We start from the raw sequence: 23,990 nt of genomic DNA on the forward strand, positions 1-23,990 counted from the left end.
TTGCCATCTCTTCTTAAAATCTTCTGCTTCTGTTAGGTCCGTACCATTTCTGTCCTTTATCGAGCTCATCTTTGCATGAAATGTTCCTTTGGTATCTCTGATTTTCTTGAAGAGATCCCTAGTCTTTCCCATTCTGTTGTTTTCCTCTATTTCTTTGCATTGATCACTGAAGAAGGCTTACTTATCTCTTCTTGCTATTCTTTGGAACTCTGCATTCAGATGTTTATATCTTTCCTTTTCTCCTTTGCTTTTCACTTCTCTTCTTTTCACAGCTATTTGTAAAGCCTCCCCAGACAGCCATTTTGCTTTTTTGCATTTCTTTTCTATGGGAATGGTCTTGATCCCTGTCTCCTGTACAATGTCACGAACCTCATTCCGTAGTTCATCAGGCACTCTATCAGATCTAGGCCCTTAAATCTATTTCTCACTTCCACTGTATAATCATAAGGGATTTGATTTAGGTCATACCTGAATGGTCTAGTGGTTTCCCTACTTTCTTCAATTTAAGTCTGAATTTGGCAATAAGGAGTTCATGGTCTGAGCCACAGTCACCTCCTGGTCTTGTTTTTGCTGACTGTATAGAGCTTCTCCATCTTTGGCTGCAAAGAATATAATCAATCTGATTTTGGTGTTGAGCATCTGGTGATGTCCGTGTATAGAGTCTTCTCTTGTGTTGTTGGAAGAGGGTATTTGTTATGACCAGTGGGTTGCAATTTTTAGCTAAAATGTAAAATTTTTGTTAAGTCTGTAAACAGTTATAGAGTAATTTCACTGTATAAGACTTATCAGGAAGTTTGTTGTGAAGTTTACATTTAGGTCAGGGGTCTGTGGTAGTTAAGAATATTAAACAAATATGCAAATGCATTTTTTTTTAAGTTTGACGGAACTTAAGTTGCAAATGGGTATGATTATTTGGAGTCCAATGTAGTCTGCCAGCATTTATCAAAGAAAAGGTGAAGATAATAACTCTTATTTTACTAGATTTATAAACAGATCAATAAACTTTGTAGAGTTAAAGCCTTAAGGAAACTAGGCTTTAAGTGTGTTACTTTAATGCAATTGGCTAGTAACTGTATTAGTTTCCCGTGGATGCTGTAACAAAACCTGGGTCGGTTAAAACAACAGAATGTGATGTGTCAAGGGCTTCCTGGTGGCTCAGCGCTAAAGAATCCGCCTGACAATGCGGGAGACACCGGTTTGATCCTAGTCTGGGAAGATCCTACACAGCAAGGAGCAATGAAGTCCGTGAACCACAACTACTGAGTCTGTGCTCTAGAAGCTGGGGACTGTGACCACTGAGCCCATGCACCCTACAGCACTCAGCAACCAGCAGGAGAAGCCCCACTCGCTGCGACCAGAGAAAAGCCCATGCGGCAACGAAGACCCAGTACAGCCAATAAGTAAATTCTATGTCAAAAAAAGTTATTCTTTCACAGTTCTGCAGGCTTAAAGTCCAAAATTAGTAGCACTGGGCTGAAATCAAGCGTCAGCAGGGCCTTGTTCCTTTAAGACTAAGAGAGAAACCATTGCTCGCCTCTTCCAGCTGTTGTAGCTTCCGGTGGTTGCTGGTATCCTTAGGAATCCCTCTAGTCTCCAGGGTCAACATTATTAAATTTCTCTCAGGACTTCCCTAGTGGTCTAATGGTTAAGACTCCATGCTTCCAATGCAGGGGGTGAGAGTTCAATCTCTGCTCAGGGAGCTAAGGTCCTACATGCTCTGCAGTGGGGGGGGGGGGGGTGGGGGGTGGGGGGGACTTGCTAGGCCTTCTTGTAAGAATACAGGTGCTTACATTTAGGGCCTATCCAGATCATCCAGGATAACCTCATCTCAAAATCCGTAATTCAATCATATCTGCCAAGATTAAGACCTGATAATCTGGAGGGCCATTATAAGCCAATCACAGTAACTTGACAAAAAAGCATAATCACAGTCTCTTCATGTCCACTAAAACCACTAAAATGCATAATAGACACAGTGACAGGATTCTATCCTGCCGATATTGTTAGTTGTATTATTAAGCAATTAGACCCAGGAACCCAGAGCACTTTCTTCTTTGCCTTAAAGCTGAGCCCTCTCTCTGTACTGGTGCTTCCCTCACCTGAATTTTTAGATATAATCTGCTCTTTCTCTCTGGCTAAGACACCTCAAGTCCTTTTCGGAAATAGGTGCCTTGTATGTATTTAAATTAGAGGGGAAGGGACTTCCCTGATGGTTCAGTGGCTGAGACACCATGCTCACAAGGCAAGGGGCTGGGGTTCGATCCCTGGTCAGGGAACTAGATCCCACGTGTCACAACTAAAGATCCCAAGTGCCACAACTAAGATCCAGTGCAGCAACCACATAAATAAATAAAAAGCTAAAAGCAGTAGCAATTCCAGGTAACTAGAAAAATTCTATACAATAAATAAAAACTAGAGGTGAAGATTTGGGGGGCTAGAGGATGGTTCTGACCTCTACTGCAACACATCATTCCAATTTTTTTTTTTAGGGGGGGTGGGTGTGCCCTGTGGCATGCAAGATCTTAGTTCCTGAACCAGGGATTGAACCTGGGCCGTGACAGTGAAAGTGCCGAGTCCTAATCACTGTACCACCAGGGAATATCCTGAGCTAACCAGTTTTTATAACTTGCAACTAGTAGTTCTCAAACTTTAGTGTGCTTCAAAATCACATACAAGGCATTAAAAAAAATTTTTTTATTGAAGTTCAGTTGCTTTATAATGTTGTATTATTAATAGTTTCTGCTGTGCAGCAAAGTGAATCCATTATACGTACGGATGGATACATGCTCAATTGCTCAGTCCTGTTTGACTCTTTTCAACCCCATGGACTGTAGCCCTCCAGGCTCCTCTGTCCATGGGATTCTCCAGGCAAGAATACTGGAGTGGGTTGCCATTCCCTTCTCTAGGGGATCTTCCTGACCCAGGGATTGAACCTGCTTCTCCTGCATTGGCAGGCAGACCTAACCACCGGACCTCCAAGGAATTCCCTGCAAACTTATAACAAGTGACTTTTGCTTTTCATACTTTATAATGAGAACCAATATAGCCTTAGCGCCAGAGTACCTGGGTCTGAATCTAGATCTGGCCGTGTTACTAGCTGTGTGATCTTGGGCAAGTTGCATAATCACTCTGTGTTTCTCTTTTCTCATCTGTAATTTGGGACAATAACAGAACCTACTGGGAATTCCCTGGTGGTCCACTGGTTAGGACTCCACCCTTTCATTGCTAAGATCCCATAAGCCGTAAGGTGTGGCTAAGAAAAATAAATATATAGCAGAATCTACCTTGTAGTTTTGTCATGAGGATTCAATGAATTACTACATGTAAAGTGTTCAGGATAGAACCTGGCACTTAATCATCATTATATAGGTATTAGCTAATATGACTAAGTTTTCTTTTCTTTTTTGTGAGGTAAGAAGTGGATTTATTTAGAGAAACACACTTCCCACACAGAGTATAGGCCATCTCAGAAGGTAAGAGGTCAAACTTTAACCCCACTTGGACTTGAACCCCACAGTCTTTTTAAAATTAGAATCACTCACCTGGTGTAAATTTTCCTTTTTAAGTAAGTTTAAAAGTGAGTTAAAGAACAGTATTTGGTTAATGATAGAACAGATGGTTTGTGGACACAGCAGAAGTTGGGAGATAACACAAAAATGCCTGAATTTGGCAAAGATTTTCCAACTGGACCAGAAGTTGGAAGCCTCCCTGGTGGCTCAGACAGTAAAGAACCTGCCTGCAATGCAGGAGAGCTGAGTTCAATCCCTGGTTTGGGAAGATCCCCTGGAGAAAGAAATAGCAACACACTCCAGTATTCTTGCCTGGAGAATCCCATGGACAGAGGAGCCTGGAGGGCCAGTCCACGGGGTTGCAGAGAGTCAGACACGACTGGTCGACTAACACTTTCACTTTCCAACTGTGCTCCCTAGAGCTCCAGGGCTTTGGGGGAGCTTAGTCACAACTAAGCAGCTTTGGTTGTAGCTCCACTTCTGCTTTACAGATGGGGTGTCAAGGTATTTGAACAGTATTCTGTGATTTAAAAACAAAGTTCGAAGTTTGAAAACCACACAGCTGAGAATTTCAAGGAGAGAAAAGCTAATGGGAATACTGATCCCTTAGGAGTAGAAAGAGAGTGGCAGGGGATGATGAGCAGCTTAGCCATAAATGGGTGAAACTAGCCAGAATTCCAGATGAAGGTGAGAGGAGGCCAGGGGTTGGCTGTGGGCAGAGTCCAGGAGGAGATTCTGCAATGATTCTGAGGTGGAGAAACACAGCCTGGGCCTAGGCTTAAAAGGACTTGGTTCCCCAGGAACCAAGGAAAGCTGGAAAGCAACCAATGTAGATTTGGTGAGAAAGAACAGGGCTAGAGGCAGAGCCAGCAGCCTTGATGGGGAAACAGGCAGGGCCTGGGGAATGGGAGCAGAGCCAGGCACATCTAAGCCAAGGCCAACAGACTGTGAAACCACCCACCCAGCTCCAAGCAGTCCATGTAAGGGGCAAAGTTTGCACCCCGCCAGCCTAGCTACCTGGGCACGAAAGCAGCTTTGTCATGGATAAGCAAGAGAGACACAGTTCAGTGGGGGCAGGGGGGCAGAACAGATGAGTGGGGAGCCCCCGAGTTCCTGGCCTCATACACCGGTCCTTGGATGTTGGCCATCTGTGTGAGACAGGAGCTTGGCTCAGTCTGCCTCCAGGCACCCCATGGAGCCTCAGATTCACCACCACTGCTCCCTTAACCTACCATGCGCTAGGCCCTGTGCCAAGCACTTTATTTATTCCATTAATTAAGAGTCTTTTACTCGTGAATAAAGAAATCAACTCAAGCCAGATTTTAAAAAAATAGGTGGTGATGCATTGGAAGGGATACAGAACTGTCTCTTTACTTCTAGGTAGCTGGCCTCAGGGAAGGACCAGACTGGGGACTCTGGAGCATCTGGCATTCTCCTGCGACTCTTAGGTTCTTCCTGTGAATCTGCCTTATTCCTCCTCTCCAGCAGATCAATCAGCTTTTTCTGATATTCAGTCCCTAAGGCAGGGAGAAGGAATGAAGCGGCTGGGCCAAAGCGGAAACAATGCGCAATTGTGAATGTGTCTGGTGGTGACAGTCAAGTCTGATGCTGTAAAGAACAATACTGCATAGGGACCTGGAATGTTAGGTCCATGAATCAAGGTAAATTGGATGTGGTCAAGCAGATGGCCAGCATGAACATCAACATCTTAGGGAATCAGTGAACTAAGCTCCAGTACTTTAGCCACTTGATACAAAGAGCCGACTCATTGGAAAAGACCCTGATGCTGAGAGATTGACAGCAAAAGGAAAAGAGGGCTGCAGAGGATGAGATGGTTAGATAGCATCATCGACTCAATAGACATAAATCTGAGCAAACTCCAGGAGATAGTGAAGGGCAGGGGAGACCTGGCATGCTGCAGTCCATGGGGTCACAAAGAGTCAGACATGACTTGGGACTGAACAACAGTGACAAAGGCAGGGAGAAAAGGCCCACCCACAGCTCCCATATGCTCAGGGAGAAACTAAAGCTGGATCTGCTTTGATTTCTTCAGGAAAGCAAGGCCCTGAATGGGTCAGGTGTTCATCTTGGTTCCAACTGGCCATAGTGAAGGGAGAGGGGTCAGGCCACAAACAGAAATATGTCTGCTATGGTCTTTCGCTGTTACCCTGAGGAAAAGGATGTGGCCCTCAGGAACTGTGTGGATTTTCTCTTCTTTTCTTTTTGGCCGTTCCATGTGCATGCAAACTTCCCCAACCAGGAATCAAAACCATGCCCCCTGCAGTGGAAGCATGGAGTCTTAACCACTGGACCACTGGGTAGTCCCAGACCTGTTTGGATTTGAATCCAGTTTTCTTTGCCTACAAAGCCAAGAGGTGGCCCTCAACAGGGAGGACAGAGGCAGAGGGACTGTGTTTACTAAGCCCATTAAGGGAGGAGGGGACACAGACAAAACGCAAAGTTCCATGTGAAAATAAAACTTTAATTTGCCAAGGGAAGAGCAAGCAACCCTTTGAGATCAAACATAGCCTGCACACTGGTTCTCCCAGGACTGGGTGAGCAGGGCCTCCCTCTGGAAGTGGACGGTGCTCAGCAGGGAGGACGGTGACAGACCCGAGGCAGAGGCCGTGCTCAGAGGTGGGCAGGGGGCTGGGCAGGCTCCTTCCGTCCCTGGCCAGCGATGGGCCGGCCCCGCTCCTCCCAGATGGTGAGGCCATCACAGGAGCAGATCTGCTTGGGGTTCTGGAAGAGGCCAGCAGAGCGTGCGATGATGCCACAGGCCAACCTGCAGAAGAGCGTGGGGTTGAACTGAGCACCCACCAGGACCCTCCAGGTCTCTGTGTGTGCCGCGGGCAGAGCGCTCACCTCTCTCCTGAGTTCCCTGTGATCCTGGACAAGGGATGCCCGCCCCGGCCCAGGTCATCTTCTCCCTCATCGACGACCAGGCTTCGGCCAATCACATCCCACACCTTTGAGGGGAGACAACAGCCTCAGACATTGGATCTGTTAGGAAAGGTTCCTGCCTTCTCCTCCACCTCACCTTCAGCTGCTTGTCCTCAATCCTGAAGACAGCTCGGCCATCCTCATCAGCATGGACATTCCCCAGGTCTCCGCGGTGCTGCAGTGAGAGCCGGGGGAAGAGGGCACGTGGGACATGGCAGCTGACTTCTGGCTTCCCAGTGTCTGATTCCCTGTCCCCAGGGTACCAGTGTCCTCCTACAGGTTCAGTCTGGTAGGATGAAGGGACAGCCCAGGACACACAGAAGGCAACTGGACTCTCTCCCCCTGGAACTAAAACCCTGGGTAGAGTGATGGCACGCTGGACATAGCCACAGTGACCCTCTTCCTAGGAAGTCACGCCACTACCCAGGCTGCTTTCCCCTATGAGGTATCTGCCCATTTTGCATCCCAGCCTCAGAATTGACCCCGCTTCCTGCTTCTTTGTAAGCCCAGTTCTCCAGCCTCCCGATGACTCTGTCAGCCCCTGGCAGTCTGCAGTTCCCCTGCACTTAAGTTGGCCAAGCTTGGTTTCTTGACCATCAGAGGCAGCCAGCATCCCTTCCCTGATGTCCAGCCTCCAGGAACAGAGAGAAGAAACACAGGAGCAGAGGGCATATCCTGCCCCCAAGACTGTTTCTGCCCGCCTTTCCTCTTGAAGGTATAAAAACGTGCTAACACAGCTACTGGGGGCTTCCCTGGTGGCTCGGTGGTGAAGAATCCGCCTGCCAGTGAAGGAGAAATGGGTTCGATCCTTGGGTTGGCAAGATCTCCTGGAGAAGGAAGTGGCAACTGATTCCAGTATTCTTGCCTGGGAAATCCCAGGGACAGAGGAGCCTGGCAGGCTACAGTTCGTACAAAGAGTCGGTCTCGACTTAGTGACTAAAATAACAACACAGCTACTGAGCACCCCCTACGTCAGACACTCTCTGCCAGGTGGGGTTCGGGGGTTGGGGATGTGTACATGGTCAATCACCCTCAAGGGGTTTGGAACGCTGTGGGGAGCCAGACATGGAACAGACTAGTGGCTGCAAAGCACAGGGTTACAACAGTGAGTGTGTTTCCCTGTGACAAGACCCTACTGGCAAGTCACAGTAGGATCTGTGCAAATAAACTGTCCCCAACCTGACACTTTGGGCAGAAGGATCCCTGCCAACATGGACTGGTACTCATGGCCTTGCCTTGGGCTGGTCACAAAGGATGTTGCCATGTGATGGGGCTGATGAGCAAGCGGCGAGAAGAGCCACCTCTGCTTTATCTTGTTTCCCTGGGGGACCTCTGTTGCCAACACCTAGCACTTTTTGCTGCACCTGGTGTTGGGGTCTTTTGTGGTGGGAAGGTAAGGGATGGGGAGGAGTTTCTAGGACCGGGCGGAGGATGCGAGCGCCCAGTGTGTGGCTCACAGGTGTCATCAGGCAGCAGCAGGTCTCTCCCCTGCACACGGGTGGGTGGAACTGGGCTTGGTGGCACCGAATGTCACACCATGCAGCCACGTGGGATCTGTACCCTCGGGGACTGGGGAGCCAAGAAGGGTTTCAGGAGGAGTGTGACATGGTTACCCTATGCTTTGGAGCAATTTCTCAAATGCAGTGCACGGAGAGGGAGGGGAAGGACTGGAGTGGGGCAGGGGGAGGGTGGAAGGAAGCATGGAAACCAGCTAGGAGACGTGCAAAGGGACAACCAGGCTTGGATATAAATCCCCTCACTGAATTCACTTCCGTTTGGGCAAAACCAGATGCTGAAATCCTAAAGGAACGTGCCAGTCATCATGTACAAGGGCTTGGGTACAATGGAGCAGCTGGCGCCAGACCCTTCAGATGCCCCACCCCTAGCAGGCCCAGGCCAAGGCAAGGTAGTCTCTTGCCCTTCGAAACTCCACTTCCTCCCAGAACCCAGTCTCAAGGGTTCATGCCTCCGGGGCTCGCTCTGCAGGGCGGCCCCGTGCTGAGCCTCTGCTCCCACTCTCCCCGCTTCACCTGCTCAGCACCTTTCAAGGCTCATGAGGAAGACAGCCTTGAAGGAGCGCCCCCGGATTCACACCTGCTGAGTGTGGGCTGGACCAGGCATCACCTCCGAGCTGAGGTTTCAAAAGGAGTGTGGCTGGGGTCTTGGACGCCTTCTCTCTCTGGCTCTGAGGACAGGCAGCTGCAGTGCCGTGTGCTGCCCTAGGGAAAGGCTCATGGGGCACAGGACTGAGGTCTCTGGCCAACACCCAGCGAGGCCTGCCAATAGCAACATGCACAAGTGTGGAAGTGGGTCTTCCCCAAATCAGGCCTTGAGAGACACTCAGCCAGAAGCTCCAACTAAGCCGTGTCCAGATTCCTGCCCCAGAGAAACTGTGAGATGACAAATGCTTGCTGTTTTAAACCCCTAAATTTGGGGAGTCCCTGGCAGTCCAGTGGTTAGGACTTGGTGCTTTCACTGCCAAGGGCCCCAGTTTAATCCCTGGGTGGGGAATTAAGATCCTGCAAGCCTCGCGCCACTAACAAAAAACCAAAACTCTTATGTTTAAAGTAATTTGATTCTCAGCAATAGATAACTGACGCAGGGAACACAAGCATGGCCCTACGCAACGGACCCCATAGAAAGGCTTCCTCAGCTCCCTAGGGGGTGTCGGGTGAGAAGTAAAAACTTTTGACTGTTAGAAATGTAACAGAGCTGTCAGAAGTCCAAAAAAGAGAGAATTATCACTTACATGAATTAAGAAATACACACCACATTCTCACTTGTTTGCCCTGGTACTGAATTCGCAAGGAGGGGAACACACCACCACAAGTGGAAGAGATGGAATTACGAGTATGTCGATGGGCCATTAAGAAATATCCCCAGGTGGCAGGAGGAGGCGAGCAAAGCTATTGAGCCAGCGAGGAGTGAAGCTGAGCCTGGCCTCACACGCTCCTAGAGGACCACCTCCTGAGACAGAGTTCTTTTTCCCCCTTCTTCTTCTTTCTCCAAGCTCCTTCCCTCCCTCCCTGCCCAGTAAGAAAAAAAAAAAAGAAAGAAATATCCCCAGGAGAGAAGGCGGTCCTCCTGGACAACACCCAGGACCTCTCTTAACATTCACTAAGCACTCTAACAAAGATAAGCAGGCCGCAGTCCCTTGTAGGCGTTTAATGACACTGTTTTTCTTTTTTTGGTCACACTGAATGGTGTGCAGGATCTTAGTTCCCCAACCAGGGATGGAACCCATGCCCCCTGCAGCAGAAATGTAGAGTCCTCACCACTGGACCGCCAGGGAATTCCCCTAATGACACTTTTAAGGTCTGCACTGATTTATTTTTACAAGGATCCTTCTCTTGGAGCTAGAAGTACTGGTTTCTGTGGCAGTATCGTTTCTTGTTCAAAATAAATCTACTTGAATTACATGAATGACGTCTTGATTTTCTTCAAAATAATGGAGAAGGGCCAGGGGTGTAGATGGAATGGGGACTGGCCACAAGCTGGCAACTGTTAAAGCTGGGTGACAGGGACACAGGGGTTTGGGACCCTAGTCTGTCCACTTCAGAACATGTTTGAAATCATGTTCCATGATAGATTAAAATGTTAAAAATAAATGAAATTTACTTAAGGGGGAAAAAAAATCAGCCAGTTTAAATCAAAATATTGAGTAACTAGCAGAACAAGTAGGACTCAGATAAGGCAAAAATCATTAAGGTGGCATGTGACTCACAGCCGAGGGGGGCCAATTCTCTGGTGTAAAATGAAAGTCCAGGGCCAGGAGCTGCCGAGTCAGGAACGGCCTTTTTAAAAAATTATTATTATTTGGCTGTGCCAGGTCTTAGTTGCAGCATGAGGGATTTTTAGTTGCAGCATGTGAGATCTGGTTCCCTGACCGGGATTGAACCCAAGCCCCCTGCGTTGGGAGCCCGGAATCTTAGCCCTTGGACATCTAGGAAAGTCCCAGGCACAGCCTTTTTACTTAAGGTAAAACCTTTAACTTCCACACCATCACCTTCTCTGGGAAGCTCTCTCCCACAGCCTGTGCCCTTCGGACTGGATCTGGAGCTTGCTCTGGGTTCCCAGGGCCTCCTGGAGGCTCCTGCAAAGATGTTCTGGCTGTGCTGCAACCACAGAGTTCTGAGTGTCTCCCTCGCCAGGCTGTGAGACAGGGTCAGGCCTTGAGCACAGGAAGTGTCTATGTTTCTAAACCGAACAAAATAAAGTGAGGGAGAAAGACTCCCCCCAGATGGAATCACACTCTCAGGCTCCAAGAGCTGCCTGCCCTGCCTCTGAGATCTCGGGTTCTCTCCCAGCTCAAGACCAACACTTACCCGTTCAGAGTCCTGGGGGCCCCCATGGGACATTCCATCAGGGTTAAAGTGGTCCCCACAGCTAAGAAGAAAAGATAGCAGGTAGGCAGTGAAACAGCTCATGGACCAGGTGATCCATCCTTTTACTTTATCTACATTTGTTCCATTCATTCACTCATTCATTCATTCATCCACTCATTCAACAAATGGACCCACTCTGTACCAGGCTCTGGGTTGAGATCAGTAAGAAGAATCAGTCATGGGACCTGTCCTCAGCAGGCCTCCAGGGTAAACATGGATGAGGAAATACTAATTGCAGCATGATAAATACCATGACACTCACGGAGAACTGATCCTCCCATGTTCAGGAGTCACCTTCCATTTGGGAGCTAGGAGCAGGAGCGTCAAGGTCAGATTTTGGTTCAAATTCCCACTCTGTCATTTACATGCTCTAGGGCTTTTGACAAGTCATGTAACCTTTCTGAGCCTCAGTTTTCTCATGTGTAGACTGGGCTTGTGTGTATACGCCTCCCAGGGTACTTGTGAGGACCATATGTGAATGTATGTGTAAAAAGCTGAGTACAGCCCCCTGCGCACAGTGGGTACACAACCAGGGCAATGAGGATGCTCCAGGGAGGTTCCAGAGGACTCACCTGTTGCAGTTCCTCGTGAGGTCCCCGAACTGATGGACGTGGAGTCCATGCAGCCCAGGCTGCAGGCCATCAATGGTCCCCTCGATTAGGCAGCGCTCAGGGGTCAGCTGCAGGAAGCGCACCACTCCCTGCACAGGGCCAGGCCCCCCGAGAATGGCCACGGCTGCCCCTAAATTCTCTGTAAGGTATCAGACACCAGGGCTGGCTCGCCACCTCACCCAGCCCCACCCGTTCATCAGCTTGGAAAGGGCAGGGAGAGAGCCCCATGTAACCTTCACATGGTCCCCGAAGCCTTTCCAACCCAAAGCCCCCAGATCCTATGGTTGGTTAGAGCTGTACCACACCCAGGCCACCTCCCTCCCAGAGAATCCAAGGCCATAGTGGTTACTCACGCAACAGGCCACTGCCCATGCCCTTGAGGACCGCCTGCCTCCCAGTGCCTTCTAGAAGGGCCTGCACCTCCTGGCTGGGCAGGGTGGTCTGCACCAGGACCATCTGGTTCTCCAACTGCACCTCCACACTTTGGATGCCTAGAAGACAGGGGGCAGAGGGCAGCAGAGGGCTAGCACCCCTCTGCTGGGAGCAGGGAAGAAAGAAACAGATGGTGATTCACCATCTCCATCTTCATCACCTTTTTGTGGCCAGAGGCAAGCTCCGAAGCCGCCTTCTAGCTGTAAGGCCCTTAACCTCTCTCTTTTATTTTCCCGGCTGTGCCAAGCAGCATGTGGGGTCTTAGCTGCCCAATCAGGGATCAAACCCTCGGCTCCTGCAGTGGAAGATTCAAATCTTAGCCACTGGACCCCCAGGGAAGTCCAGGCCCTTAACCTCTCTGAGCTTGTTTCTTTACAAAGTGAGGATAAAGTCACATTGCCCCCAGGACTGTTGTGAGTTCTTATTTTGTGCCAAGAGTTATTCATCTATGTTTGAAGCATAGATGCATGTGATCATGCTCAGTCACTTCATTCGTGTCCAACTCTTTGCAACCCTATGAACTGTGGGCCATCAGGCTCCTCTGTCCATGGGATTCTCCAGGCAAGAATACTGGAGTGGGTTGCCATGCCCTCCTCTAGAAGATCTTCCCAACCCAAGGGATTGCACTGGCATCTCCTCTGTCTCCTGCATTGCAGGTGGATTCTTACCCACTGAGCCACCTGGGTAGCCCTTTGAAACATAGATAGTTCTTTTAAAAATATTTGAACACAATATCATAAATCAACTGTACTTCAATTTTGAAAAAATAAATGATGAAAAAATGTTTACATAAAAGTGGGCTATCAGGCTTCCCTAGTGGTCCAGCAGTTAAGAATATGCCTTGCAATGCAAGGTACACTGGCTTGGTCCCTGGTCTGGGAGGATCCCACATGCCGCAGAGCAACTAAGCCTCTGTGCCACGACTACTGAGCCCACGTGCTCCAACTGCTGAAGCCCAAGCACCTAGAGCCTATGCTCTGCAACAAGAGAAGCCTCTGCAATAAGAAGCCCAAGTACCACAAGAGTAACCCACACTCACTGCAACTAGAGAAAGCCCGCAGGCAGCAACGAAGATCCACCACAGCCAAAAAATAAATCTTAAAAAAATAGTGGGCTATCGATAGTCACAATATTCATGATAGTCAAAAGGTGAAAATAACTCAAAAGCCCATCAAATGATGAATGAATAAACCAAATGTACAGCCATACGATGGTAGACGTTCAGCCATAAAAAGGAATGAAGCACTGATACCTGCCGTGATGTGGATGGACCTTAAAAACATTAAGTGAAAGCCAGTTACCAAGACTACATATTGGATGATGTCACTGTGGATGAAATATCCAGAATGGGTAAATCTACAGAGAGTGAAAGTAGATGAGGGGGCAGGAGAACAGGAGGGTGATAGTTGACGGGTATAATTTCTTTTTTTTAAGATTTATTTATTGTATTTTTGGCTGTACTGGGTCTCCAGTGCTGCACTAGGCTTTCTCTAGTTGTAGTGAGAGGGGCCGCTCTCTAGTCGTGGTGCACAGGCGTGGTGCATTGTGGTGGCTTCACTTGTGAAATGCAGGCTCTATGTATCTGGGCTTCAGGTAATTGTGAGCTGTAGGCACTGGGCTTTAGTAACTGCAGAACATGGTCTCAATAGTTGTGGCTCATGGGCTTAGTTGCTAAGTGGCATGTGGGATCTTCCCACAGGGACTGAACCCGTGTCCCCTGCATTGTCAGGCAGATTCTTAACCCCTGGACCACCAGGGAAGCCCCTGAAGGGTACAATTTCTTCATGAGGTGATGAAATACAAAAATTGATAGTCGTAATGGCTGCACAGCTCTGTGAATATACTAAAAACCACTGAATTGTATACTTTAATGGATGAATTTTATAATACATGAATTATATCTCAGTAAAGCTGGCACACATAAAAAAAAAAGACGGGGCTATCACATCATTATGAAAGCTAACATTCACTGAGCATGCACTGTGGGCTTTCTCATACTGTACCTGTATTAACACAAGTAACCTTAGGAGTTGAGCACTGTTATCCCCACTTTACAGGTGAGAAAACTGAGCCACAGTGAAGTTAAGAACTTGCTCCAAGTTCAGTTCAGTCACTCAGCTGTGTCCAACTCTTTGAGACCCCATGGACTGTAGCACGCCAGGTCTCCCTGTCCATCACCAACTCCCAGATCTTGCTCAAACTCACTGCACTGTAGTAAATGGAGGGACTCGAACTCATCCCAGGCAGCCTAGCTCCAGCTTCCAAGCACTTCACCTGGACACTGCTCACCCTGAGAAGCAGCTCCAGCCTCCAGCTTTGGGGCCCCCTCCCCCGTCCTCCTGCAGCAGTTCCCACTTCCCCCACATAACTCAAGCTGTGTGGACTGCAATCCTCTGTGTGGTCCACAAGCATTAAGGTTCACAAGTCAGTGGCTCTCAACTGCCCTCCAAATCCCTGAGTCACCCTGCTGTGCACACAGCCTGCAGGGTGACTCTGACACACACTCAGCTTTGAGGGCTGTCGGGCCAAGAGAAGGACAAGAAGGGGCTTCTCTTCCATTCAGATCTTCAGGGGTCACAAACCTTTCAAGAGGACATTTGAATTCTGAACCAGAATACAGGGGATGGTTGGGAACTCTTAACGTTGACCTCACCTGTGGAGCTTACAAACATTCTGCTCTGATCTTAGTGTGTTTGCTGTTCTGGGTGAGAGTAAAGCCCACCGGAGCCAGGAGCCCTAGGCAGCCCAGCAAACGCAGGTTAAACAAGGCATTTCCTTCTGCTGAGCCAGCACTCTGTGGACTGAAGGCTAAGCCATCCAAGTTCCCTCCATCCTTGGTTTCCCTCCCTCCCCTGCCAGCAAGGGTATAATCATCCCTGAGGCACAGACAAGGAACCTCAGCTGTTCAGATTCCCTCCAACTCGAAGCAACACGGAAATGATACTGGGAAGAGGCAGCATCCAAGAGGCAGGACTATCTGACCTGTGTTACAAAAGGTCCCATGGGCTTGTGTCCATAGATCCCAGCCGCAACAGTTGGGGGAGGGGCCGGATTTGCAAACAGACACACCTATATCCTCCCCAGCAAGTACAGGGCAATTCTGCCAGAAGAAAATTCTCCAAAGAACCCAACTGCCATCACTTCACACAACATCTCATCCTGGGCCACCTGGCGTGAAGCCTTGGCGCTCTGGGTTCACCCAGAGGTGCTTCCGGGTGCCAAGGAGCTGTAGGGAGAATGGCAGGGAACTCCTGGGGCCTGAGCCTCTAGGGAATGCCATGAGCTGTGTGCTCTGCTTTACACACATCAGGATGGTGATACTGTCCTCCTCGGGCAAGTGAAATGAGGCAGAGGGGTTACACAGCTGGCTTGAGATCACAAAGCTCAGAAGGCAGCTGGTCCAACCCCAAAGCTGACTGTTTGGTCCCTTCGTCCCACATGAAGTAGAACTGGGCCCCAAAGGACTGACTGACTGAGGCTCCCAGGGCTCAAAGAAACATGAAGTGCAAGGGATTCACATGCCTATTCAGTCATTTAACAAATGTATATTAAGCACCTATCATGCGCCCCGTTCCGGGTGGCAGGGATGCAGCAGGGAACAAGTCAGGTGATGTCTCTGCCCTACAGAGCAGCATGTGTTCCAGGGCAGGAACATGCATACCAAACACACGCTCAGGGAGATTCGGGTAGTGCAATGTGTGCTCGATGAAGCAGGTCTTAGGGAACGACTCGGGGATGAACACTTAGACAGGCTTGGTCAAGGAAGGTGCAGGGAAAAAGCAAACTAGCCAAGATGGCGTGGTCAGGCCCTTTTGTGAATAATGATTATGTAACAGCTGAGATCACTAACAGCATTGCGCATGTGTGTCACAAGGTACTCGCTTGGCCACGGGCTACTTTTGTTCTGTAAGCATACATAAGCTCCACCTGGAAAGTCCTTGTCGGGGAGGTTACGTTACATTAGGCTATGTTATGTCTGCTGCTACACTTGCTGCACCAGCCAGAGAGAATAAACACGTCTGCAGTTCCTTCAGCTCCTTGAGTTTTCTTCCAGCTTCCCTACATGCACCTTGCCTACCGTGGGTTCAGCGAACAGCATGCACAGTGAGATACAGCGAGACAGAAGGTCTCTCTGAGCCTTGAAGCAAATACCTGAATATAGTCAGGGAAGAACATTCCAGCAGAGGACACAGTCTGGGCAAAGACCCTGAGACAGGAATGACATCTATGTGTCTGAGAAAGGCCAGAGTGGCTGCAGCTGGAGTAAAGAGAAGAATAAGATGTGAAGGTACAAGTGGAGACCAATCAAACAAAGCCCTGCAGACAACAGGAAAGAATCTGGATTTAATTTTAAGGCGGGGGAGGCCGCTGGGAGAGGCCACGGAGTATAGTGGTTGAGGGTATGGGCTCTGGAGTTGAAATCCTGAGTCTGCCATGTACTAGCTGTGTGGCGTTAGACAACTTACTCAATCTTTCTGTGTGAGTTTTCTTTTCAATTTCTGTATCTGCAAATGGAGATGATAATACAACCTATTTCAGAGGGCTACTGAAGGCCTAAATGAGTCATCTCACTTAGAGCACTTAGAACAGTGCCTGGCCTATGGGAAGCTCTTAATATTATTACTGTTTGAGGATTTTAAGCAGAGCAGTGACAACATCTCTTAAGAGCTGCTTTTCTGCATTGGAAGGGAAAAGGCCCGGTGAGAAGCTCCCTGTGACTACACATTTCCTGAACTCTTGACGTGGGTCTTAACCAGGAGGGCTGGCTCCCTAGCAAAGTAGCAGTTCAGTCTTGCTGGTGTGGAGCGTGGCCAGGCCCGTATCTGTTTAGCTCAGAGAGGGAGAAAAAACAAGGCCATAGGGGGCTCTAGGGTAGTGATGATAAGGATTCAAGGGAGTGAGCCTTGGACTGGGAGGGCCTCCCACTTACCCTAGGAGGAAAGCAGAGCCTTCGTCCCCAAAGCCCAGGCCTCTTGGACAGAGCAAATCAACCAACCCATCTCTCTCCTTCTCTGCATTCTGGGAAGCCAGCCCATGAGAAAGCCAAGCTGATTCCAGTTACCCAGGCTAGGAAACAGAGAGTCACTGGAAGTCTTTATCTGGTCACTAAGAAATCTGCTAACGGCTAGAAACTGCCCTATGTTCAGCAGAAGTCCAGCTGTCTGCTTTCCCAGCAAGAATGTTTTACAGGAGGTAGAGAGCCTAACAGCCTTGGAAATCTGTGGTAAGAACACTCTACTCACAGTGGAATGGTTCAGTTTTCTTGGACCCTCACCCACCACCCTCAAACACACAGTCTAAGCAAACCCAGCTTTAGGATCTCTACCCTCTATGAAAGTGGTGCTGGGAGCTGCCATGGAGCACTCTGGGGGCTGATGGCAGGCAGTGCCCGGGCGCTCTATTCTCCATGAGTAAATTCACAGGCAAACATGCATGACTAACAACAGGAAACGGTGTTGGAACAATGAGAATCAGCATATTTGCACAGGAAGCTTTGGGAGACGTCATTTCCTGTAGTCTGCCTGGAGTGGGAACAAAATTGAACAAACAAGAGGAGTCTGGTGCTGTGGAAAGTGTGAAAGCTGCTAGTTCTCCTCCATCAGGAGAGGTAACTTAAATGAATGAAGCTCCTGCAGAAAATCCAGGACTTGTCAACAGATGCTGTTATGAAGATGGTTGGCTGATCAAGATGACATTCAGTAACCCTTCAGAACTAGATGAACTAATGAGTGAAGAAGCCTATGAGAAATACATAAAATCTATATTGAGTGAAAATGGAACCGCAAAGTAAACCAGTTTGAACAACTTTAAACAAATGACGTGCCCCTCATTCCTCTGCCCATCCATTACCCCCATAAGCCCTTCCTCTCACAGGTCCTAAGATTCAGTGGGCTCTCACTATATGCAAAGTCCTTTTCTAAAGTGCTTTTACACATATTAACTAATTTACTCTTCTTGATGATTTTCTGGGGTAGCTTCCATTATCTTGCACATATGCCTGAAGAAACAGGCATAAAAAGTAACATGTGGGACTTCCCTGGGGGTCCAGTGGTTAAGAATCCCCCTTCCAGTGCAGGGGCCGTGGGTTCAATCCCTGGTCAGGGAACTAAGATTCCACATGTCGTAAAGCAACTAAGCCAATGAGCTGCAATGAAAAATCCTGCATGCCGCAACAAAGATCTGAGACAGTCAGATAAATAAATATTAAAAAAAAAAAAAGATAAAGGTCTAAGACTTCCATTTTGGAAAAAAAGAAAAAAAAAGTAACATGCATGAGGCCTTAGTGCCATTAAGTGGCAAAGGGGGGATTTGAATCTGAACAGTCTGACTCTAGAACACATACCCCTAACGCCAGCGAAACACAACTGCCTGACACAGAGCCAAGTGCCATCAGTCTCAGCTTCAGAAGCAGGAGTTCTTCTTCAAGAACGGCTCTTCCCAGCACAATGCTCAAGTGCTCATTTTACCTGAGGGCAGGGGCTGTGCCTGAAACTCTTGAGAACCCTTCTCCCTAAAAAGCTCCCACTGTCTGGTCTATACCTGCTGAATCACTGAATAAACGTTTAACAGACTCAAAGGCAGTTCCCCAGGCCATGTTGGTGGCCTTGCCTTCTCAGAGCTTGCTGATCGTGCTAGATCAAGGACCTTCCTCATGGTCCAGTGGTTGAGACTCTGCACTTCCCCTGCTGGTAACACAGGTTTGATCCCTGACTAGGGAAGTTCCACATTCCAGGTAGTGTGGGGAAAAAAAAAATCCAGGGCTACCTGGACAGAACATGGCCAGGGCTGCTGTTTGCTTTGTCAAGATTATGCTGCTTCTCAAGCAAGAACTGTCTATTTTCCAGGGAACACCCTGTAGGGGGACTACTCTCTGCCTACCTCCTTACTTTCCAGGCACCTGAGGTTAAGACACCAGAAAGGCAGGAAGTTAGGGCCAGTAGAAAAATCTGGCAGAGCAGGCCTGAGACCTGCACACTAGACTCCATTTCTGGGTCTCAGTGTGCCTCTGAGAACATTCTTTCCTCTCTCTAGGTTTTCATTTCTGTTTCTGTAAACGGGAGCGGGGTAGGCCTAAGAGATTTGCCAGCCCCTCCCCGAGGTCTCCGGTTTGCTTTCACAAAAGTTCATCTGGTTCTTACCTGCGATTCCTTGCAGGGACGTGCGCACCGCGTCCACGCAGCTCTGACAGGTCATCTGCACCGCGAACTCCAGCTGCAAGGGTGGCAGGGACGGGTTGACAGGAGCTGGGGAAACTTCTTGCGTGACCCTGTTTCACTACCTCCCCTAGGACCACCCCCAAAGGCCTAGAGTAACGCCCCATGTGACCCCTCCTCAAGCGCCTTCTTCACTGTCGCTCACGAACATTCCAGGAGCAACACCCCGTAACATTAACGCCAAGCGTCCTGCTACTCTCACAGTCCAGCCCTGGCCCCAGGCCCCAGGCCAGGTGTCTGCTCCTTCCCTCATTCTCAAGTTAACGATCGCTCTCCAGGGGCCGAAGTTCTCTGCACTGCGAGGCTCCCACACGAGGCCTCGACCCTCACCGTGCAGGCAGTCCCGCGGTCCTCCGAGTCCGAAGCCATCCTGGATCCAGCTATCGCCCGAGGGCCGGAACTGAAGTGCCAGCCCAGAGCCGCGCCGCGGGGAGGGGGAGGCGGAACCCCGGAAGCCACTCCTTGCCCCGCCTTCCGCTGCGCGCGCACGCAAGGCTCTGCTCCTTCTTGCGTCCACGCGACGGTGGGCAGGGATTGCGCAGGCGCACTTGGGCCCGCCGGCCCCTCGTTACCTTAGTAACCGCTAGAGCCGCCGGCGCTATCGGCGCCGCCTCGTCTTAATATGGAGCCGTATAAGCCGGACCCCGAATTCCAGCGGATTTACCACCGGTTGCTGCGTCCGTTGTCGCTCTTCCCCCGCAGGACGACACGCACAGCGTCTCAGGAGCACCTCTCGCAGGAGGTTCCGATGCTACTGCCTTTACCGGTTCCACGGCTGACGGCGGAGTTGGTCTGCCGCCAGGTAGCCGAGCGGCTGACCAAAAGCGGGCTGGAGGCGCGGGCGCCTCACAAGGTACGGCTCCGTTTCACCGAGGTCATCCTGGACGAGCTAAAGTGCAGCTGGCAGGAGCCCCCCACCGAACTTGGCATGAGTCACCTGAACAATCAGAGGCTACGAAAGCGGCTCCTGATCTACGTGCTGCTCAGCTGCGAGCAGCTCTTCGTACGCTACCTGCACCTCCAGAAGCTCATGTCGACCTCCTCAGTTGTCTTCACTGAATCAGCCACGCTTACCCGCTTGGCCGCCAGCCTCGCCAGGGACTGCACAGTTTTCCTCACCGGCCCCGACGTCTACCGAAGCCTGCTCTCTGACTTCCTTGCCCTGCTCAAAGAAGAGCAGGCCCGAGTCTCCGCGCCCAGACTGCGCGCCGTTGGCCTTGGGGCTTACAGGCTCTTCCAGGTCCCATGGCATCACATCACTGGCGTCACCCAAGTGCCGCATTTCAACCTCAGCCTGAACTACCTCATCCAACTCAGCCGCCCGCGAGACCTTGTCAGTGAGCCTGAAAAGGATCCAATGAAGGAATTGAAGTCCATTCCCCAGCTGAAGAAGAAGAAGCCTCTGCGCTGGCTGTCCTCCATGCAAAAGAGGAGAGAAAGCACCTTCACTTCACAGATTGCATCACTGCCTGGGACCTCTGTGGCTCCCCGCAGCCGGGCTCCCCCGACCTCGCACTTGCCCCTCTACTCCCAGCTCCAGAGGAGCCAGTCCATGCCCTCTCTGCGTGAGGGTTGGAGGCTAGCAGATGAGCTGGGCCTTCCTCCACTCAGTCCTCGCCCCTTAACCCCACTGGTCCTGGTGGCAGAGAGCAAACCAGAGCTGGCAAGGGACACGGTGGCTGAGGACCTGAAGCAGATGATGAAGCATATGCAGCTGGGGTGGTCTCAGTACTCACAACTGGACTCAGGGCTGCCCCCACTCCTGGGGGCCCTGACCTACCGCCCAGCTGCTACCCATCACCTAGAAGAGCTGCAGAGAAAGTTGAACAGCCTCGAGGAGCAAGAGGCCTTGGAACATCGGGGCCTCCATTCCCCTAAACCCCCTCCGCTTGAACCACAGCCAGTGACTGTTACTTTGAAGCTAAAAAATCAGATGGTCCAGATAGCTGCTGTACAGGTCTCAGGAAGAAACTTTTTGGATTCCTTCCACATTGAGCCGGCCAGTGTGCTATACAACCATCTGGCTGGTGAACTGGAACCCAAACTTATCGAGCAAATGGATATGGATCGCACTTTTGGCAGTAGCATCAGGGAAGTCTACAAGGAGCTGATGAGCCGTGTCTCTAACAACCACTTCACTTTTGACCAGGGGCCCCTGGTTGAGCCTGCAGCCAATAAAGACTGGTCAGCCTTCCTGTCCTCAGCTTTCCTACGTCAAGAAAAACAGCATCGTATCATCAACACCAAGCTGGCTGAGCTTTATCCCCAGAAAGCAAGCACTTTACAGGCCAATGCAGATAAGATATCCTCCTTCACATCACTCCAAGCAAGTAAAAGCTGGGACAGGTGGTCAAACAGGGCCAGATGGCTGAACTGGTGGAAAAGCACTTTGTCTGTGGGTGACTACTTTAAGTACCTCACCACCCAGGAGACAGATTTCCTCCATGTCATCTTCCAAATGTATGAAGAGGAGGGTCCTGTGGAGACCGTGGCCCCTATCAAAGAGTCCATAAAGATCCAACACCCACCCTCCTTGCTAGAAGATGACGAACCAGATTTTGTGCCAGGAGAGTGGGATTGGGACACGGTGCTGGAACACAGGCTAGAAACTAAGAGCAGCCTCCTGGAAGATTCTCACAAAATCCTGAGCCTGCAGAAGCGTTTGGAGCGGGTTTGGTCCATGCTTGACGTTCCGGAGAAGGACCGGCTGGACATGGCCATCAAATACAGCTCCAACGCCCGCCTGAGGCAGCTGCCGGCTCTGGTGAGTGCCTGGGAGCGGGCCTTGCAGCCCATCCAGCTGCGGGAGATACTGCTGGGGAGACTGGAGTGGTTTGAGCGGCAAGCCTCTGACCCTAACCGCTTCTTCCAAAAGACTGATGTGGGCCTGAGTCGCTTCCTGGAGGAGAATCAGATCCGCGGCCGTCTCCAAAGGAAGCTTAGTATGGTGGAGGCTCCTTTGGTTCCCCTCCTGGAGGAGATCGAGTTAGTCTTTGGTGAGCCGGTAACCTTCAAGGGGCGGTGCTACCTGGACAAGATGAAGCACGACAAAGTGGAGATGCTCTACTGGCTGCAGCAGCAGCGGCGGGTCCGCCACCTAACCCGGGCCAAAAGGGCCTCCCATCAGTCAGTCCTGTCCAGGAAGCTCAGCAGCCAGCCTTTAGTAGCCCCAGGGAATACTCCCATTACTCTTTGACCGGACCAAGCCCTCGGATCTCTCTGTCACCCCCATACACACAGCAGCTCATCCAGACCTCTTGACTCCTTTGAAAGAAGAAATATCTGGGAGGGCAGGGTTCAGGAAACCTGCATTCCAGCTACCAAGGGACTGACATTAACACTGTATTTTGACCAAGAAGTTCTCATAAAAGAAGCCCCAAGCCCAGTAGTCCCATTTCTGTCAAACCATGCACATTACAGCCAAAGTCTCATGTATCAAAAGAACTAAGACCATCCCTTGAAGTTCATTGTAATAGGAAATGTTAGACAGATAGAAACCATCCCCTGTGGAACACCTCAGCTCAGCGTTTCTATCACGAGCCATTAGATTGACTGATTAGAACACCAAGCCAAGAGGCTCAATGACGTGATGACTAAGAGCTAATGCTCTGGGTTAGTAGATGTGGGTTTAAGCCCTGCCTGTGTAACCTTGGGCAAAGTACCTAACTGCTGTACATCTGGACCTTCCTATGTCAGATAAAGGAGTTGGCTGTCCCTTCTTCCAGGTCTAGCACACTGTTGGCAGAGCTAAAATTTTCCATTAAATTTATTTACCAATTCATACAAGCACCTGGTACAAAGTACACAAGGGTGTGCACTGAAAAGTATTTCTTGCCATCCTTCCTTCAGTAACCCCGTTCTCCTTGTGGTGACAGCTGTTGCCAGTCGCCTGTGTATCTTTCCATTCCCTTATTCAAAAGCAGATATTTATTGAGCACCAGCTAGGTACTCATGCTGGGTCTTGATCACTGAACAAAACCAAGACCCTTACCCTTTGTAAAGTTTACATTCTCCTGAGGGAACACAGACTGTAGACCATAAACACAGTACGGAAGCACATTGAATAATAGAATGGAGGATGATGATATGTACTCTGGAAAAAAGAAAAGGCAGAGGAGGGCAAGAGGAAACGAAGGGTGAAGGATGTGAGTTTACTGGGGTAGTCCACTCAGGCCTCGCCGGGAAGGGGAGATTTGAGCAGAGGCTTGAAGGAGGGGAAGAAGTGAGCCCTGTGGACATCCGGGACAACTGTTCCTGCCAGCTAAGGCAGGCGGACGCTTGGGGTGTTCCAGAAAGGCAAAGTGGCCAATGTGGGTGGAGCAGAGCGAGGAGGAGAAGGACATGAGTCAGAGGGGTCATAGCAAGGAAGGGGGGCAGGTTGGATTATGTGAAAATTATTTCAGAGAGAGCCGATGTGTGTATGAACACGCGTGAATGTACTGTTCATACTTGCGTCTGCAGCTGCACCAGCGTAGCATTGTCTCCTGTTTTGCCCCTTTCTATTCTTCTCCTAATTTGCCCGGAGCTCATTCCACATCGATACAAATAGAGCTGCTTATTTATTTGGGTTGCTATATAGTATCCTACTGTGTGTATTTTTATTTTGCTTAATCAGCCCCTTACTAAAAAGACATGGGCTTCTTTGACGGTCCAGTGATTGAGACTGAGCTTCCAATGCAAGGGGCACAGGTTTTATCCCTGATCAGAGAACTAAGATCTTACACACACACACACACACACACAATGCTCTAAAAAAATCCTTGTTCGTTTATTTACTATGTGCAGCTGTTTCTATGGTTTAAAATTTCTCAAAGTGGAATTATATCTAAGCATAAGTGTATATATATATATATATATATTTTTTTTTTTTTTTTTCTTCTATTTGGCCGCGCCATG

General features: G+C 49.7%; 2 protein-coding genes across 5 annotated transcripts; one reads left to right on the forward strand and one right to left on the reverse strand.

Moving 5' to 3' along the window:
* Positions 1–5,970: 5,970 nt before the first annotated feature.
* Positions 5,971–19,600, reverse strand: CCS (copper chaperone for superoxide dismutase). Of its 4 annotated transcripts, none has more exons than XM_055580726.1 (9): positions 19,425–19,600; positions 19,020–19,092; positions 11,802–11,939; positions 11,410–11,587; positions 10,778–10,838; positions 10,459–10,604; positions 8,547–8,728; positions 6,550–6,627; positions 6,375–6,478 (listed from the first exon to the last, which is right to left on the reverse strand). In XM_055580726.1, exons 1-8 carry the CDS (start codon positions 19,461–19,463, stop codon positions 6,596–6,598), a joined length of 849 nt encoding a protein of 282 aa, XP_055436701.1. In that variant the 5' UTR covers positions 19,464–19,600; the 3' UTR covers positions 6,375–6,478; positions 6,550–6,595. The 4 variants fall into 4 exon arrangements, with proteins under 4 accessions (XP_055436702.1, XP_055436704.1, XP_055436701.1 ...); XM_055580728.1 differs by lacking the exon at positions 19,425–19,600 and adding an exon at positions 19,221–19,349; XM_055580727.1 differs by lacking the exons at positions 8,547–8,728; positions 10,459–10,604 and adding an exon at positions 5,971–6,294.
* On the forward strand, positions 19,589–23,668 carry CCDC87 (coiled-coil domain containing 87). Its single transcript, XM_055580724.1, has one exon. The coding sequence runs from the start codon at positions 19,717–19,719 to the stop codon at positions 22,288–22,290; it is 2,574 nt and encodes an 857-aa protein (XP_055436699.1). The 5' UTR covers positions 19,589–19,716; the 3' UTR covers positions 22,291–23,668.
* Positions 23,669–23,990: the final 322 nt, after the last annotated feature.

This window comes from Bubalus kerabau, chromosome 5 (genome assembly GCF_029407905.1).
Source record: "Bubalus kerabau isolate K-KA32 ecotype Philippines breed swamp buffalo chromosome 5, PCC_UOA_SB_1v2, whole genome shotgun sequence".
In the NCBI taxonomy this organism is placed as follows: domain Eukaryota; kingdom Metazoa; phylum Chordata; class Mammalia; order Artiodactyla; family Bovidae; genus Bubalus; species Bubalus kerabau.

Excerpts from the sequence above, each read along its gene's own strand:
- CCDC87 (XM_055580724.1), top strand. The coding sequence starts at position 19,717 with ATGGAGCCGTATAAGCCGGACCCCGAATTCCAGCGGATTTACCACCGG.
- CCS (XM_055580726.1), bottom strand. The coding sequence starts at position 19,463 with ATGGCTTCGGACTCGGAGGACCGCGGGACTGCCTGCACG. Across the intron at positions 11,940-19,019 it reads GTCCCTGCAAGGAATCGCAG|GCATCCAAAGTGTGGAGGTG; the intron begins GTAAGAACCAGA and ends CCTGTCTTCTAG. Across the intron at positions 10,839-11,409 it reads CTCACGAGGAACTGCAACAG|CTGTGGGGACCACTTTAACC; the intron begins GTGAGTCCTCTG and ends TTTTCTTCTTAG.